The 18,160-nt window shown below is 33.5% G+C and overlaps 3 protein-coding genes across 6 annotated transcripts; 1 reads left to right on the top strand and 2 right to left on the bottom strand.

Moving 5' to 3' along the window:
* The first annotated feature begins 395 nt into the window (after nt 1–395).
* On the top strand, nt 396–11,036 carry LOC110992556 (S-phase kinase-associated protein 2). The gene is made up of 13 exons (XM_022258427.2): nt 396–573; nt 747–816; nt 1,155–1,229; nt 1,380–1,533; nt 2,439–2,585; nt 3,477–3,633; nt 4,124–4,253; nt 4,886–5,057; nt 5,522–5,612; nt 6,120–6,244; nt 7,327–7,486; nt 8,699–8,818; nt 9,460–11,036. The coding sequence occupies exons 1-13, from the start codon at nt 506–508 to the stop codon at nt 9,524–9,526; spliced, it is 1,536 nt and encodes a 511-aa protein (XP_022114119.2). The 5' UTR covers nt 396–505; the 3' UTR covers nt 9,527–11,036.
* LOC110992561 (partner of xrn-2 protein 1) lies at nt 4,105–18,099 on the bottom strand. 4 transcript variants are annotated; one of them, XM_045633028.1, is made up of 4 exons: nt 17,800–17,982; nt 17,302–17,470; nt 16,878–17,070; nt 4,105–4,169 (listed from the first exon to the last, which is right to left on the bottom strand). In XM_045633028.1, the coding sequence occupies exons 2-3, from the start codon at nt 17,463–17,465 to the stop codon at nt 16,920–16,922; spliced, it is 315 nt and encodes a 104-aa protein (XP_045488984.1). In that variant the 5' UTR covers nt 17,466–17,470; nt 17,800–17,982; the 3' UTR covers nt 4,105–4,169; nt 16,878–16,919. The 4 variants fall into 4 exon arrangements, with proteins under 4 accessions (XP_045488984.1, XP_045488983.1, XP_022114126.1 ...); XM_045633027.1 differs by lacking the exon at nt 4,105–4,169 and adding an exon at nt 16,463–16,652; XM_022258434.2 differs by lacking the exons at nt 4,105–4,169; nt 17,800–17,982 and adding an exon at nt 17,991–18,099 and having other exon boundaries at nt 16,463–17,070.
* Nucleotides 11,304–13,331, bottom strand: LOC123690182. Its single transcript, XM_045633292.1, has 3 exons — nt 12,879–13,331; nt 12,370–12,504; nt 11,304–12,321 (listed from the first exon to the last, which is right to left on the bottom strand). The coding sequence occupies exons 1-3, from the start codon at nt 13,329–13,331 to the stop codon at nt 11,575–11,577; spliced, it is 1,335 nt and encodes a 444-aa protein (XP_045489248.1). The 3' UTR covers nt 11,304–11,574.
* Nucleotides 18,100–18,160: the final 61 nt, after the last annotated feature.

The raw sequence follows: 18,160 nt of genomic DNA, 5'->3' as shown, positions 1-18,160 counted from the left end.
TTCTTACGCGTGGCTACTGGCTATCATTCGATTTTTCCGGCCAATGAGATTTAAGGTACTTTAGTAAAGAAGCTGATGCTAGAAAGTGATTGGTACGAAAAAATATGTTGAACTGAAACAAGAACCCGGGAAATTTAAATATAAGATATAGAATACACTATCGTAATATTACATATTTTTAATTTTTACTCAAATCGTAGTTTACTTTAAGGTACTTTTTCTAAAGACTTTATCCTTTAGTAAAAAAAAGATAAAATAAGAACATATAAGTTGACCATCGACGTCTACTACATGGAGTGTCAACTTTGTCTATGATATTTGAGATTAGTCTGGTTTGTCTATTCTATCTGTCGTGTCTTGTCACTCGATAATATTTTTATTAGATATCTGTGTACTTTCTATAGCACTACTGTCAATTTTTCGTGAAATTTTATACTTTAGAGCAGCTACCGAGTGCAAGTTTTATGAGTTTTATATCGAGTTTATTAGTTATTAAGGATTTATAATGAATGCCAGTGCTGTTGATGAAGATTACCAAACATTATCTCCTACTCAAGAAATTCTTAGCCCACGGTATAGTTATAATTTGCAATGAACTTCATAAAAAACAAGTCTTGCTCTTCTCATATGTTTGTGACAGCTGATTAGGGCGCCAAAGTTGAATGGCGCGAATTAAGCATAACGTGTCATTTTTAATTTTTTATCTAATTTCCCTTTGATTTTAAAGAAAGTGTGTGTGTTTTTAGAAAACGAATGCGTTTAGAAAACTCAGCGCGTAAGAGCTGGAGCCTGATGGACCGTAGGACGGACACAGAAGTTAGTATTTCTATAGATTCCCGCTTTTTCGCCCTTGCCGTTTTTGGTTATAATATCTACTTACTTGAAGTAAAAATACATAATATACTGCTTTCTATCCTTCATACTAAGAGTATACCGTCACCTGGACTCGTAATTCTTTATGTATGTGTAATGTTACAAGTCGTACTTCAATAACTACATTTTTTTAATCTTGGGGTGTACTGCCTGACTGTAGTATTAAATTGAGGATGTAGATATATAGGCCATATAACTGAATAAATGTTTGCATGGCTACTATTGATACCATTGAGCAATTGTCTTGGATCAAGGTTAATAATGTTGTGGAGTGTTTTCAGGTTTTGCAAGAAATGGGTGTCAGTTTATTAGAACAAGATGATAGTGAAATACAATGTGACAGTATTAATACTAATGTAAGTTGTAACATAGAGTTATGGTAGATGTTAGTATATATTGTTCATTCAGCCATAAATAGTATCACAACAACATAATGGTTTAAATTAAAGAGGAATTTTGAATGATTCAACTATAATTTAGTATAATACCAATACTGTTTTTTTCAGACTAAGAGTCTGAAGAGAAAACATGACATAGAGAATGTGAATCCTAATGTTAACTATGTGGCATCACCAAAGAGTTGTAACACCAAATATGCTAAGACAAAGCCTAGTCCCTGCCCTGGTACTTCGAAAATTAGCCCAAGGAGCTGTGAGAAAGGTAAACATTATTTTTAAAAATGTGCAAGGCTTTTTCTTGTTGTAAAAAATAACTTACAGGTCTATGTAATGTAATATATTAACCTGATGTCCATAATGTTTACATTGCACTTACAAAATGTAAGATAACATTTGCTAAACAAACATAGCTCCTTGTCAATTACCTTAATTATAGTTTTAAATTATGTGTTTTTATTATCTCAAATCAAATTGAAATATCTTTATTCATATAGGTAAACAAGTACACTTATGAATGTCAAGAAAACATCTAAATCTCTAATATTACTTACAAAGCATGCACAAGAACAAACAGAATACATTTTATATCATTTTAAAATATATTGGTTGATAAACATTAATTAACATTTGATTAAAGTTAAAATAATTGGTGTAAACAAATATAGAAAGCCTGTTTCAGTTATAGTTTTTTTTAAATAAAATAATTATTGGCTATTTATATCAGAGGGGATCTTTGGCTTTTTGAAGCACTAATGAAGAGTCCTTAACTAGTGACCTATATGTTTCTTCAATATTATACATAAGAAACATGTATTTATTATATTGTGTAATAATCAATCATAATTGTGATCTATGCATTATTATCCACTTTCACTTGCAACTTGCTTATTCAGAGTTTGACATCATCATTTTCCATATAAATAAAGGGCATGTGTTATTAAATCATGATGCAATTTGCGATGTATATTTTTTTTCATTGACTTCTTATTATTTGACCTAAATTAAACTAATGTACCGTTGTGAGTCAATGAATAAATGATCACATTACTTATACCATCTGAAACACTCACAACAACACATGTAGACATACATATCTCTGTGTGTTGGACTAACCAAATTGCAACAACCTCTCATATATTAGTCCATATGTATGAATCTCTATTTTAGCTCCTCTCCAAGAGATCCTAGAAACATCATTCACAGAGGAATATCTCATTGAAGAGGAAACACCATTGAATCAAATAGGGGCAGACCGTTATACTAAAGGAGGATATAGTGTCACCAGTACTGGAGGACGAAAACTAAACACTACACGTAAGTTGCAGAATGTTCTAGATTTTTCTTACAAGTTGTTGCTATGGTTTTGGCGAGTCTTCTCTTATGTTCGATCACCGGCTGTAATGGTCTTTCGTTCTTTGCGTATTATAACTCGCTATACGTGAAGGAAAACATCGTGAGGAAGCCGGCATGATCATGATGATGATGATGTTGTGTCTGGTACAAAAGGGTGGTCATCTACTTGTCTGCTGAGAATTTTTTTTTCTCAGCAGAGAAGTAGATGACAGACAGAAAACTAATTGAAGCTTACATAAATAAGAGAATAACTATAATTATATGTAATTTTATTTTTAGATACTATTTGTTATAAGTTTATCTTTTTAATCTTCAAACGTTAAATCTCTGGCGTGTGAATTTCAAATTAAATGAAATCGTTTATTCCAATAAGACTACCTAAAATGTCACGTTTGAACGTTAAATTATATTAAGATGATTCTAGTTGCCTCTTCCAAAAGGTAGTTTTGTGTGAAGAATGGGCAAGAAACTCCACACTTACTCTTTTAAAATAGAATTTATAATATTAGTTTACATCAGTTAAATAATTATATATGAAGACTATGTACTCCTAGAATAAAAATACTATACAAATCAATTATTATTATTATTATATTGTTAGTATACATGTTCCTTACATATTTACAAATATCGAAACCATAGATTATTATACATTAAAGAGTGATAAAAAAAATGGTGTACTAAGAAAAAAATAAAATAATTACAGTTTGTAGTATTATAAAACAAAAAATAACATAATCAAAAAATAATATGTAAAATTCAGTCAAGGCTCTATGATTGTCCTATGGAGCAAGACCAGCATGTTTCCAAGCTTTCTTTTATGCATATCGATTTTTTTTTCTGGTATTTCAGTAATAGGTGAAGAAGAAGAAGCGATTTTATCCCGTCGATCACGTGAAGAGCCACAAGGCGAAGATTCTTTTCGTTCCTTATCGGATGAAGTTATTCTTAGTGTTTTTAAATGGCTTCCCAAAAGGACACTCGCTCACTGTATGATGGTTTGCAAACGGTAAGCATAGTGTATATTTTGTGATTGATTTAAATGGATATACAAAATTATATATTTCGAGGTGTAGATTATTAAGAAGGAAAAATCATATACATAACTTTAATAAAAAGAAAAAAATCACTATTGTGTTCTAGAATACTTAAGTAAATAATAATTATTTATATCGCTTGCCCCGGTAAACAAAGTCATAACAGCAATATCTTTTTTTTTTCGGAAAAATAAGTTTTTTTTTTATAACTTAAAAAAAAGGTTTTTTTTCCTTAATTTTTTATTACTTATTTGAACAAAAATAAATGTCCCGTTTTAGTCAAATAATAAATGGTCACTTTAAACCTGCATATTATAAAACTACGCTTAGACAATATATATGAAACTGAAAACATATGTAATTTAACAATAAACAAACTACAATTACTATTTAATATTTCAAATATAATATAAAAAAATTGTTATTGATATCCAAAGGCAAAATCTTCTCTTCTTATTTCAGGTGGTATAGAGTAGCGTGCGATGAAACACTATGGCAAAGACTGGACCTAGGAAATAAGACATTATCTAAGAACTCCATCGGCAGGATATTAAGTCGAAAACCTGTCATATTAAGACTGTCTAGCTCTGAGGTATTTTTTAATAATTTTTAAAATAAATCGTGTAATACTTCCATAAATTATAATAATAATAATAGTATGAAAAATTAAACATTTTCAAGTGAAACAACTTGTAAATAATCATTATTATGATTTATCATTACTGACAATGTGAGTGTACATGGGCGGCATAATTATTACTAAGCCTCAATAAATGTTCATGCACCAGTATATGTTCACTCCATGTATTTTTATATATATATTCACACTGTGTATGTGCTAAACATAATACAAATGAACAATAATCTGCGTTTACTGCACAAGACGATATGCGACAGAACCATCTATAGTTCTAATATATGTATATATAACTACTATAATAGTAACTACTAAACTACTAATACTACTAAACGAAAACATCAACCAATAGCTTGAATTTTTCCTCGATATCCCTGTCTCACTCTTTCCCAATTGGTCTCAATCGCTTTCTCTCCCTTTTCTTCGACAAAAACGCTGCACATCTTCGTGACGTTACGTTAAAATTTTACACTTATGATCCTCACGTCAAAAATTGTAATTCACAGTCTTGGCCCGTACAATATCTAAATTAAAATTAATCAGAAAATAATTTTCAAGGCCAATATATAAAAACGCTTATATTTCAGATCGGTACATGGAAACCAGAAACAGTGAGCCCATCCCGACTTCAGTATTTGGATCTAAGTATGTGTTCTATAGACTGTGGTACACTCGAATGTTTGTTGGAACACTGTCCGGCGTTGCGGAAGCTTAGTGTTGAGAATTTGAATCTAAGTAGACGTGCCTTGGGTTTAATAGGTGAGTGGAAACATACAAACATAATCTTGGCATTTCATACAAAAAATTTCATCGATTAAATTTGAAATGAACTCAGTACATTTAACAGTCGCTAGGTAAAGCAAAATATGAATGTATGCTTTAGTCCCAAGAATTTATGTATATTTTTATTTATTCACACTTCTTAGCAAAGAAACACTAATAACACAATACATAAAATTTACAAGGGATGCAACGGGCGGCCTTATCGCTAACAAGCGATCTCTTCCAGACAACAAAAGTAAGAAAAGAAAAAATAAATAAAAAAATACACTAACTTCATTCTGTTAATTTTGTGTCACAGTGCGCGCGCATCGTGAAATTTCACACCCATCAATTTTTCATAACGGGCCTAAAGAAGTATAACTTCAAAAAACTAATGCAATCTGAGGGTAATTCCCATTTAGGGTTGGGTCCCTAATTATTATTATTTTTTATTGTTTCAGGTAAATGTAATTATATGGAAACGTTAAATTTAGCGATGTCTCAGGGAATAGATGAGGACGGCCTCAGAGATATACTCAAAGGATGTCCCAAGTGAGTAAAATACTTGTAATTACAGTAAAAAAAAAGTCTACCCTCAAAAAAAAAATTAAAATGTTTTAGTACAATAACTTGTTTTTATGAAAAAATGTATTAACACAGGCTGTTATAAAATTAATAATATTCTATAATATAATTATGTTATAAGACATATTATATAATCACTAGCTGACCTGGCAAACGTCGTTTTGCCATATATATCATTTATAATAAAAAATAGGGGTTGATCTTAGAGGGTTGAACATTTGGGGTTGTATGTATTTTTTAATGCTGTTGATACAGGTGATAAAAAAAATAATTTAAAAAAAAAAATATTTAGGCGTGGACTACCCTTAACATGTAGGGGGATGAAAAATAGATGTCCGATTCTCAGATATACCCAATATGCACACAAAATTTCATGAGAATCAGTCAAGCCGTTTCGGAGGAGTTTAACCAACGCGACCCGAGAATTTTATATATTAGATATAATATATATTTTCGTATGCACTTTTCTTTTAGTCTGCAATCGCTGAACATATCCTGGTGTAATTTAGCAGAGAGAACTCTCCAGGAACTGGTTGAGACGCTCCCGCAGAAGCTGTTAAGGCTTAATATCAGCGGTGCTAGGAAAATGACAGATGAAAGTATGTACTTGATAGTATAAGCGAAATTTTAATTAGTTATTATTTTTATGTGAACTAATATATAATATATAGGATTGCAGGGTATTTTTCAGTTATCGTGTTTTTAACTTTGTTGTTAATTTTTTTTACTTTTTTGAAAAAAAAAAAAAAAACATGTGCAATTCACACATGGTAGAAGTGAAACCTTCAAAAACATTTTTTTTTTATTAATCATATATAAATTAATCATTTTCCATTATCTAAATGTGTGTGTTCTTTTAAAACAGTATATTTTAATGATAAATTTTAATTTATAAGTTTAATATAAATTTTTAATTTGGGAAAAACTAAAACATCGAAAGTTTGAAATTCGATCAAATGAAAAAGCGGCAGTAAAGAGAGGCTGTATAATGCCTGCTATCTCATTTTCTCCCACGTTAAATCATATGATGAATTGATGTTTCTGTCTCTCTTTACCGCTGCATCCGGTTTGAAATCACGACGATTCGAAAGAAGTTTATCAATCTCATTTTCTCCCACGTTAAATCATATGATGAATTGATGTTTCTGTCTCTCTTTACCGCTGCATCCGGTTTGAAATCACGACGATTCGAAAGAAGTTTATCAATCTCATTTTCTCCCACGTTAAATCATATGAATTAATGTTTCTGTCTCTTTTTACTGTCGCTTTTTCGTTGCATCCGGTTTGAAATCACAACGATTCTAAAGAAGTTTCACTTCAAAAAAAAGAGTCGCACGAAAGAAGTAAAACTTCATGTGGAAATGAAAATAGGAAGAAATTGGTTTTTAGTTTTTTTTTTATAGAACAGGGGGCAAACGGTCCGGAGGCTTACCTGATGTTAAGTGATACCGCCGCCCATAGACAATGCCAGAGGGCTCGCCAGTGCGTTGTCGGCCTTTTAAGCTTAGTGAAATATCATATTGTTTCTTTAAAATAAACTTTATTAACATTGTTTACAATTCTTTTATATATATATGTCGGACATATACACCTAATTTACGATAATTCTCCTCTTGTAATTTTTATAGATTATTCCTATGATTATTATGAAACCTATATTAGATATATACTCTCTATTCAGTGGTATCAGCTCTAGTGACACGATGTCCCCGTCTTCTCGAATTGGATCTGTCGGACTGTTCTTCACTAGGCAAAGACGCCCTGACCGCTCTGCTTCCACTGTCGAGACTAGAGCATTTAGCACTAAGCCGATGTTACTTATTACCACCGCATGCGCTCACGTGAGTATTGCTTAAAATATATAATATACTAGCTGACCCGGCGAACTTTGTTCCGCCTTAATGGCAATAAATAAGCAGGTTTTTTTTTATTGGAAAAAAAAATTAAATACCTACATTAATCATTCATTATTATTTCTGTATTTTAGTACATAGGTTGCATATTTGCTCTCGTGATTGAGAAGCACGAAGTCGTGCCATACTATCGCGGCGCTGTTCACGTGCAATTTGTTGTTCTTCTTCAGTCCTTTCATTTGCAGTATTTCGTATTCTTCTTGCATTACAGCTTTTTCGGGAAAGATTCGATCGTCTTTGAAAACTCAAATTTTCAACCATACCGAGTTTTATAGTTCACTGTTTATACGAATGGGCAATGGCACTATCATTACATTATAATTGTTAATTATTTATTTAATAGAAATAGTTTGAATATTCATTACATAGCTGTCATTATACGTCAATAGCTATCATTTGCGTTTTGTTATTCCAAGTCTGATTCCTTTTTGTTATACCACGTTTTATAGTGACTGACGTTTCATGTCAAGTCCCACGGGAACGCTGTCGAACGGGATAAAAAGATATCCTATGTCCGTCTCCTGGCTCTAAGCTACCTCCATACCAATTTTCAGCCAAATCTGTTCTGCCGCTCTTGAGTTATAAGTGGTGTAACTAACACGACTTTCTTTTATATATATAGATAAAGCAGCCAACGGCTTTTGAGGCCAGAAACTTCTATAACTCGACTTTTTGAGTCAAGTATTACGTAAGCAGATTTACTGCATTGTATTCTACCTCCCCCCCTTTTCCCTCTTTTTAGCAAAAATAAAGCTCTCAAAAATAATTGTACATTAATCTATGAATTTTTTGTTGGAATCATCTACAATGCATTTAGTTTTCAAGCATTTATTTATTTATTGTATACATAATCTTAAATGAACTTGGTGATGTGGAAACACAAAGTGGACACAGTTTTTCTGTTCACGTCGAACATATTTCAGTAATCTTAATATATATAAATCTCCTGTCACGATATTTATCCGCGATGGACTCCTAAACTACTTAACCGATTTTAAATTAAATTGGCACACCGTGAGTTTGCGGTCTAAACAAATTAAAATATTGGTTTGAAGAGACCTCTGATTGATAGCACTAGGCGAACAATGCTGTTGAAAAAGTACATTACAATTCGAATCGATATTTTAATTGTATTTGCAGTAAGCTGAGCAGTATGTCGTCCCTGCAGTACTTGGAGGTATGGGGCATGTTACCGTCGACATCTCTTAACGTGCTCAAGACTACTCTTCCAGCTATACAAGTTAACAAATTCATGTTCAGGTAAGTTTTTTATTTTCTGTATGGGACAGGAGGCAAATGTGCAGGTCGCAAATAAAGCTAACCCATGAACACCTGCAAGGCCGGAGGCTAGCGGGTATGTTGCCGACCTTTTATGAAATGCTAAATTATAGTATAACTCTTTTCTTGATAGACCCTAATTCGTATCGGTTCAGAAATATCTCTACTAATAGCTTGTTCCATAAAGAAATAGTTGGTGGCCGAAAGTACCTCGAAAAACTCTGATAAAATGTATGGAGTAGGTAATAGTAGAGTTTTTATTAAGCTATTGCATAGATTTTATCGTGGGCTTTGAACGCGGCGACCGAATCAAGAAATTCCGTAACGAAAAAAACCTAACACTGATCGGTGACGTAGCAAGCGCGGCCGGTGCAGCTGTTAGATTGAGACGGACTATATAAGAGTGTCTGAGTGTAGTAGAGTGGTAGATTGAATTAATATCAAAGATAAAACGTAATAAATACCGCATAAAAATAAATAAATAATAGATATTTGCATCAGTTGCTAAAAAAATTTTAGCCACACGATTTTTATTTTTCTTGTAAAAACAGTCGTTTGCATATTTTTGTTATATTTTAAATTATGGTTATAATATAGTTTATTTGATTAAAATTAATTTTCAGCGCAATAGCACGACCCACAATTGGTACGAAACGTACATCTATATGGGGACTACGTACCAGAGACTGAAATACCTAACCAAATTTATAATATATAGTATAGAAATGTGAATTAGTTTCAAAACCATGTTATATTTAATTTTACAGTGGGCGTAGTAATTTTACCCTTACATAATGTTTTGTATTAAGTGGAGGGTATCAGAGATTTTACGAATATTCTAATAGCTTATTATGTCAAAGATTCGCATCCTTATGACAGGGTAATAAATATAGATAGATATCTCATTTAGATAGTATTATGGGAAAGCTAAAATTCATAGACAAATTACTCCTCATAAATTATTTTTTATGATATTTATTTTAAATGAAAGCTGTGCAGAAAGTTAAAATAAGGATTAATAAAAATACCATTTACTCTTTTTCTATCTATCTATATTGATATTTTCTCATGATGAGAAAGTGACGTTTTATAGGTGAAAAAACTTTTATAAAAAAAGAGGGTACCCACAAAGCGAGTGATAAATTTGTCTCTGAATCTTAGGAATGGAATCTGGTGGTGCGAGAGAGACGGAAGGTGAGTGTAAAACAGAGAAAGGAATACATTTGATTAATTGTATCGTTCCTATATTATGTATTTTTGCGATGCTCTTAGAATTGGTATATTATTCAAAGATTTATATCTAAACTTTAAGTATATACTATAATTATTTATAAGGAATGGTTTTGGGTATAAGTCCACAGATTGCACTGCCATGTCAAACTAGGAATTTGACAAATCAATTCAATGTTATTAATGTAAGATTAAAAAAAAGTTTTAGGAGTGTAATAAGTTTTTATTACTTCCAGTATTTAGGTTTGGCGTTTTTTGGCTCGTAGAACATTGTAAACTGAACGCCGACAGAATCTAATTTAATAAAAAGAACATGAATACATTTTTATTTAAATATGAATATAATAAAGGAATACATTTGTTTATATTACAGTACTTCGTAATACTTTAACCCTAAGATTTAAAATGTAAAAACTATTAATTTTTAAAATGACTGTATTCCTAATTTCCTATGTAGCGTGTTTCTCAAACACAGATAGATTAAACTAATAATATTTGAAATAAGTAAAAAATATATATAATAGGCTTACTAAAGTTATTACTTCCACGGGAATGGAACTCGCGACTAACCAAGTTAACGCCTCCGTAGACTCTATAAAATGCACACAGTACAAAACACATGGAGTATAATATTTTAATTACTTAAAAGATAGTTAAAATTACTAACTAAATTTGTAATCAACACTACCTTTACTACTTATTCAAATGGATGATTGTGAGAGTTAGGATTATACAACCAGAATGATGCATTTATCAATAATATATTCATGTTCCTTTTTCATTTGATTGTACGTTTTTCATTAATTTAAAAAACTTTCATAGTTTGTAATAGATACAAAGTAGACAATAAGAATAATTTATTCGCTGATGTATCTGTCAGCTCTTTATAGAGATATCGATAACTTAACTATAGAAGTGACGTAATATTAAGTTTTTGTATAAATTAATCAAATAAAGAGTTCACGATGTTGCATTTTGTTTTATTTGATAAATCGTATACACAGTGGAATGATATTAGTAGGCAAACTTCACAGAGATATAAACAATAAACTGGTTCCAAAATCGCATGACGCAGTGTGTTGTGCAGTATTTTTTATTTAAAAGTAATTTAACAGCATATACTTATACACATTATAAAACAATACAGAAAGCCAAAACAGATTACATAGAAAGACAATATATGTGTATAAAACAGAAAACAAGCAAGTACTGTAAGTGCCAAGGCTGTACATTTTGCTTATTTAGGTTTCTTAGTCTTGTAAGCGTGATGTTTCCCTATATACGTGCCAAGGCTCATACATTATGCTCAAGTACAAACGTGAAGATTTCCATTGTATGTACGTGCTATGGTTATACACTTGAATCACTTTATAAGCATGACGATTTCCTATATCGTCGGCATCTGCATTTACTAAGTCATGGGAGTTACACCCTGAGAGCATAGCCAGACGTCGGCACTCTCATCGATTGTTTAATTATAATTTTATTATATCGCTCATAGTCTATTGTTATACGGAAGTGGTGAATATAAGGTAATCTACAAATCTTCTATTATTTCTACCACCTGATGACCCAGGAACCGTACATTTTGGTCCTTCGAGCCGGATTCTCTTTAAATCTGCTAGAAAAGCCGAAGTAGTTAAATCCGATACTACTTCTAAATGCACTGCCTTTGTAGCCATGCATATAAATACGGCAATGTAACCCTTTGTGCACTTCATCCCTCGTCCTTTGCTACTCTTAATCATAATAAATCCCGTAAAATCAACTCCTGTATGCTTAAACGGCCGTACGGGATTACACCGTGCTTCAGGCAAGTCACCCATTAATTGATATTGCAGCCGAGGGTTATTCTTAACACATGTCACACATAACCTTAACTGCCTCTTTACTGCTCTATTACTACCCACAATCCAGTACTTCTGTCTGATAAGTGATAATGTAAGGCGAGGGCCGCTGTGAAACGTAAGCTTATGCGCTTGGTCTATTATTAAATCAGTTAGCCTGCCAGCATGTGAAATTATAATGGGATGCTGCATGTCTTCACTAATGAAAGCGTTCCGCAACCTTCCCCCCACACGAAGAAGACCATCTTTTCCAAGAAATGGATTCAACGCAATTAATTTACTCTTGTGAATGCTTTCCTTCCTTCTCAATTTTTCTATCTCATAGGAAAATTCTTCTTCTTGTACCTGACTAATTATCTTCCATTTTGCTTCCTTAACTTCAGCTAATGTGAGGTGCCGTTCCCTTTTATCCTTATTTTTTGGTAAAAGCCGTAGTATCCAGGCAACTATTCTGATTGCCCGTGAGAAACTGCTGCAATTTTCTATGATTTCTTTCACTATGCTATCCTTACTTTGTACTATATTAACTAAATATTGTTTTGGTAATCCTGACTCAATGCTTCCTTTACTGAGTGGTATGAGGCTTTGGATCTATCATATTCCCATTCCTTAAAGTACTTATGATCCTTGCTAATCTCTTTTAGCATGTTCTCATTGTTGGTTGGATCGAAATTGGCTCCACAATTCTTCCAAATGCGACAGTCGACTTTTAAAATAGTCGGGATGTTTTTTTCTATCTGCTCCGTCCTTCTTGTAATTGGTCATCAATTTTTGAATATCCCCCATACTTTAACCTGATCTTATCTATAGATTATCCATGATTATTTATTGTATGCCCCAAATAAGCAATAATTATTGTGTAACGTTGCTGTATAACTTGCGCTCCCCTTTTTCTTATAATAGAAGTAGGTATTTGTAAACAAAACATTAAGTGGGACGACCCACTTAATGTTTTGTTTCCATACTTCTTGAAAAATTATTTTCTTTGCCGTAATTGCAGGAGCTAACCAACCCAGTGGGTCAAATAACTTGGATATATCTGACAAAAGCGCCCTTTTAGTCGTTTTGTTTGAGAAATCGAATGATGATTGAAACATAAAACAATCTTCTTTCGGGTTCCAATAAACCCCCAATGTTTTTGAAATAGGATCCCCTTTAAACGTAAATATTTGCTGATTTTGCTCTCGGTTCATCTTTTCCGAAAGCCTTTTCAATATGCTTGGTTCGTTGAAGGCCCATTTTCTTAATTTAAAGCCCCCTGCATGCAACAAATCCTGTAACTCCGTTACCATGCTGCATCCTTCTTCTATAGAATGAGCCCCATATATTAGGTCATCTGTATAAAATGCTTGCTCTGTGGTTTCCGCTGCCCGTGGAAACCGAGATCTCTCATCCATAGCTAGCTGTTTTAACGTCATCATGGCTTAAAAGGGTGCCGCCTTTGTGCCATACGTTACCGTTGTCAGTTCGTATTCCTGTAACGGTTGAAGATGTGTGTCGCGCCAAATAATTTTTTGCATTTTTCGATCACACTCAAAAATGTCAATATTTCTAAACATTTTCTCCACATCTGCGGTGTATACATATCGAAATCTTCTCCACTTTAATATAAGGGATTGTAAGTCTTGCTGTAGGTTGGGACCCGTATACATTACATCGTTTAAACTAAGTCCCGTTGATGTCTTCGCTGACCCATTGAATGTTAATAAAGGGAGGCAATTGAAAATAAGTCCTTTCCCAACATTTATAAGGATCCAGAGTGATTAACAGTATCGGATTTAACTACTTTGGCTGTTCTAGCAGCGTTAAAGAGAATCCGGCTCGAAGGACAAAACTGTACGGTTCCTGGGTCATCAGGTGATAGAAATAATAGAAGATTTGTATTGATTGAACAATAGACTATAAGCGATATAATAAAATTATAATTAAACAATCGAAGAGAGTGCCGACGTCTGGCTAAGCTCTCGGGGTGTAACTCCCATGACTTAGTAAATGCAGATGAAGAGAGTGCCTGCGGTCGGCTATACTGTCGGGGCGTGACTCCGACGATTTAGGAAATCTTCCTGCTTATAATTTATTCAAGTGTATAACCATAGCACGAACATACAATGGAAATCTTCACGTTTGTAGCTAAGCATGATGTATAAGCCTTGGCACGTATATAGGGAAACATCACGCTTACAAGACTAAGAAACCTAAATAAGCAAAATGTACAGCCTTGGCTCGTACAAGTACATTAATAGAAAAATGAATTAAAAAACTAAAGTAAACTGAAATTTAACATTTAAATCAACAAATACTAAGGGTCTGTTTCACAATGTCCGGATAAGTTCCAAATAAGCTATTTATTACTTATTGGTAGGATAAACAGTATTCTTGCGTTTCACGACTGTCAGGTAGCGCTATTCGTCATGAAACGCGAAGTATCTTATTTGGAACTTTTATCTTTCGAATAATTTATGTGTTTTATAGCTCTTGGGTACTTTATCCACACATTGTGAAACAAACCCTTAGAATTTAAAACAATTAAACAAACCAAAGTCTTCCGATGAGCTAAAATTATTTAATTAAATTTAATACTAACTACAAATTGCTTGATCGATCGCTGGTTGAATCCATTGTTTTATTGAAAGTTATGAAGCCTCGCGAGAAACTTTGAAATTAGTCGGATTTTTTCAAGTAAATGCAGGGATTTGGAATCCTAGCAATTGTGCAACGAGGCGCGAGAAGCAAAAACGCAATCAAGAGCTACGTTTGCTTGCAAATGTATTTAGAATATCGGTTTTCGACATAACAAAGAAAATACAGCTTTTGAGGACAATAGAGGATAACAGATCTCAAGAGATTCTAGTCCGTTGTCATGATCGTAATGATAGATACGTTACAAATTGGTATGCCTATGATTACCTACACTTTTTAAAGAACTCAATCCATACAGACTTGTTCATTTTGTCACGGCAATTATACAAATGGTAATCGAAATTAACTTTAGGTAATTAGTAATAGTTTGTATTTTAATAGTTAACTAAAGATATATGCTATTGCCCATTTGAGGGGTATAAAAGCAAAGGCGCTTCAGTCCAAAATAGCTTTTTTTAGCTGGTCATAGCAAATTCCCTTAAAAGCAGCGAAAATGGGGCAATAATAACAAACTAAAATTCGGACCTAAAAAGACACAGGCAATGATTATAAGAATTAAAATCAAATATGACACACCAAGACTGACAATGTGTGGAACCGAAATAACACTAGCAAACAAAATAAAAATACTTGGGTTGACAATAGACAGCAAACTCACTTTCAATGATCACGTATCAAACATCTGCATCAAGGGCAGCCAACCTATACAAACAGGTGGCAAAGGCGGCCAAGCAAACGTAGGGACTACATCCCGATATAGTCTCCACAATCTATACAGCCGTGGTGGAGCCCACCATTACTTATGCAGCTGCAGCATGGGCCGGGGCAGCAGGAAAAAATATGCGTCCGAAAAAAGCTAAACATAATTCAAAGAGGCTGCACTGAGAAAATAGTTAGGCAAACAAGACCCTGGTTCTTTCTGGGGCACTCCCACTGGACCTTCGAATAAAGGAAGTAGCCACCATACAGTTGTTGTAGTAGTTGAAAATAAAGCAGAATACTGCAAAATGGACCACCCCGCTGGAGAGCCGCAGCTAAACTACGAACTTATCACCAATGAGGACGAATTAGCAACGAGCTCGGAAGGACAAACGCAAATTTTCACGGATGGCAGCAAGAGGGACGAAGATGTCATTTTTTCCAACAGGAAAAAGCGGCACCGAAATAAAATCGAGGAAATTCAAGCGGCCACCCTATTGCACAGTCTTCCAAGCGGAGGCGCTCGCTTTGATGGCAGCCAGTGAAAGTAAAAGGTGAACCCAAATACAACTGATTTTACACAATACAAATCCATTTTAAAAAGAACAAAATCTTTTTAAGATGTACTGCCACTGCCAGTTGCAAAAATCAAAAAAGATAAAATCAGCGACGCGAGAAAGCTGTTAGAAAACATTATGGATCGCAGTGGGAAAGTCATTCAGAAGTGGAATATTAAAAAAAACATATTAATGAGACTATAAGTAATAGATATTCAAGAAAATGAGTCATCCTGCGATCCACCAACAGCTGATTCAAATATTATGATTCAGAAAAGTAGTCTTAAAATAAAAGATTATTATTTGAGTAACTTGTTTAACTTTTTATTTTGCAATCAGTACATCCCTGCCAACACATTTGTCGAATTAAATAGTGAGATGCAAATTCGCTTTGATTCCAAGCTATGAAGAGCAAACATACTTCATTCCAATGTTTAAATGCATATGCACAATAAATTATTTCATTATTTACGGTACTGTTACTTAAATCCTTAGTTCTAATTAATGTACCCATAATAGAATCTGGCCAAATCTGGTTTTGTGACTCGTCATGGTTCTTGTAACATCCTCCCTCGCGAGGGGGATGCCTTAGTCCGTTCAGGGCATATGCCCCCTTCGGGTGGTGTATAGGTTCGCACCCTGCTGATACAGGGTGGTGCAGGGGCGGGCAATATAGCCCTTGGTAGCCTTTGCTACCCCTCATTATTATTGGGTACAGTATAGGCTCTAAAGCATTTCTGACATTTATTAGGGTGTTTTTGGCAATTTTTATTATTGGAGAGGTTCAAATAACTCTTTCATAAAGAATGATTATTGAAATACTGCTCATCTTCCAGTCAAGAACTATAATAGTTAAAAATAAAATGTATTATCTCTGCTTGTGGGTGTACCTTTGCATTCATAGACAAGAATAAGAAGAGAGATAAAAGTAAAACACTACTGATATGCGGTATAGTATTAACAATTAACCCTTTCATTATTAAACCACATAACATCTTCATATTTTAGAACATAAGCGGCAATAGAATTAAATTTTCAAAAAATATCTGGAGAAAAATCTGTAATTACCAATTTTACAATCCCAGAATAACCCTTATTTGATAGTCAAATTTATTGTTTAAATGTCCGTTTGGCCTTTTGTTCTGCTGCATCACTGGCCTGCACAAAGGTCCGTTTGAGTTTGTTTTTCCTACTCTCCTTGTACTTAGCTGATACTTTCTCTGCTAATTTTGCAATTCGCTTCATTGTTTCTACTGGGTATCTACAACATGCAAAAATAATAAATCTACAGGAATGAGTAATAATTATATGAAGTGGTGTGCATGTTAATCTATAGATCATACGTTTATTAAGTTTAAAGATCAGCCTTGATCTTCTGTTTGATGGGTTCTGTCCTTCTGTCCACAACTAATCAAGCTACACAAAGCATTGCAAAGTTTTCTTAAGGTCCTAAAAATTTATATAGACATGCAAAAAAGAACAAATCACACACCTGCACCCTAGGAACTCAATATTAGTATACAATTGTGCCAGAGTCACCAGTTCATCCTCATCAAAATTGTCCTTGTGTTCCAGCATAAAGCTACGACGTACCTGCCACTGTTCATCTGATTCATGCTCACTGCGAAGTGAGTCGATGTCAATTGAAGGTTTCATATTCTCTGCAAAGGAATTCATGATTTATGGAAATATCGTACTTGCTACAAAGCCAATATATAATATTGCTAATATGTTAATATAGCTCAAGACCTAGAAAAAAATTTTGTTGGGCTTTTTTATTTATAGAAGAGACCTGATGTTAAGTGATACCGCTTCCCATGGACACTCTCAATGCCAGAGACCTCGCGGGTGCGTTGCCGGCCTTTTAATAATTAGTACACTCTTTTCTTCGGTAAGGAAATCGAATTGGTTCGAGAATACTTCAGTGGGCAGATGGTTCCACAAAGTGGTGGTGCACGGCAAAAGCTGCCTTGAAAATTAAAAAGTATACCTTGAGACTACTTGTTCAGCTAGGTATTGAAGTTAATAACTGATTTTTGAATATTGATGGATGAATTCACTTTGAGAGAAAATCTTCATAGAAGTAGTGGAGCAAGCCGCTTTAACTACTGACAAATAGGTATCAAAATAGATTACAAACAAAACACAACTATAACTATTTAAAGGTAATTAGCAAATTACTTTTTAAAATTTAATATGACTACATAGGCATGGCATAATTTTTTATTCATAAATACAACGTTTTTTCTTTTTCTTTCTTGGCATGCACGGTTTGTGCGTCAGGCGTCATACATACTAAGTTGTAAGTTATCACTTATCAATAATCAAAGTCAATGAGTGATTGATATTGA

This window comes from Pieris rapae, chromosome 22, assembly GCF_905147795.1.
Source record: "Pieris rapae chromosome 22, ilPieRapa1.1, whole genome shotgun sequence".
NCBI classification, from domain to species: Eukaryota; Metazoa; Arthropoda; class Insecta; order Lepidoptera; family Pieridae; genus Pieris; species Pieris rapae.
Note: the sequence above shows the minus strand (reverse complement) of the source record. Positions and strands in the feature narration are given on the sequence as shown.

Excerpts from the sequence above, each read along its gene's own strand:
- LOC110992561 (XM_022258434.2), bottom strand. The coding sequence starts at position 17,465 with ATGAAACCTTCAATTGACATCGACTCACTTCGCAGTGAGCATGAATCA. Across the intron at positions 17,071-17,301 it reads ATTGAGTTCCTAGGGTGCAG|ATACCCAGTAGAAACAATGA; the intron begins GTGTGTGATTTG and ends TGCATGTTGTAG.
- LOC110992556 (XM_022258427.2), top strand. The coding sequence starts at position 506 with ATGAATGCCAGTGCTGTTGATGAAGATTACCAAACATTATCTCCTACT. Across the intron at positions 817-1,154 it reads ACCGTAGGACGGACACAGAA|GTTTTGCAAGAAATGGGTGT; the intron begins GTTAGTATTTCT and ends GAGTGTTTTCAG. Across the intron at positions 5,613-6,119 it reads ATACTCAAAGGATGTCCCAA|TCTGCAATCGCTGAACATAT; the intron begins GTGAGTAAAATA and ends CTTTTCTTTTAG.
- LOC123690182 (XM_045633292.1), bottom strand. The coding sequence starts at position 13,331 with ATGACGTTAAAACAGCTAGCTATGGATGAGAGATCTCGGTTTCCACGG. Across the intron at positions 12,505-12,878 it reads AGAAAATAATTTTTCAAGAA|ATCCAAAGCCTCATACCACT; the intron begins GTATGGAAACAA and ends GGAATATGATAG. Across the intron at positions 12,322-12,369 it reads GCAGCAGTTTCTCACGGGCA|AAAAGGGAACGGCACCTCAC; the intron begins ATCAGAATAGTT and ends AAAAATAAGGAT.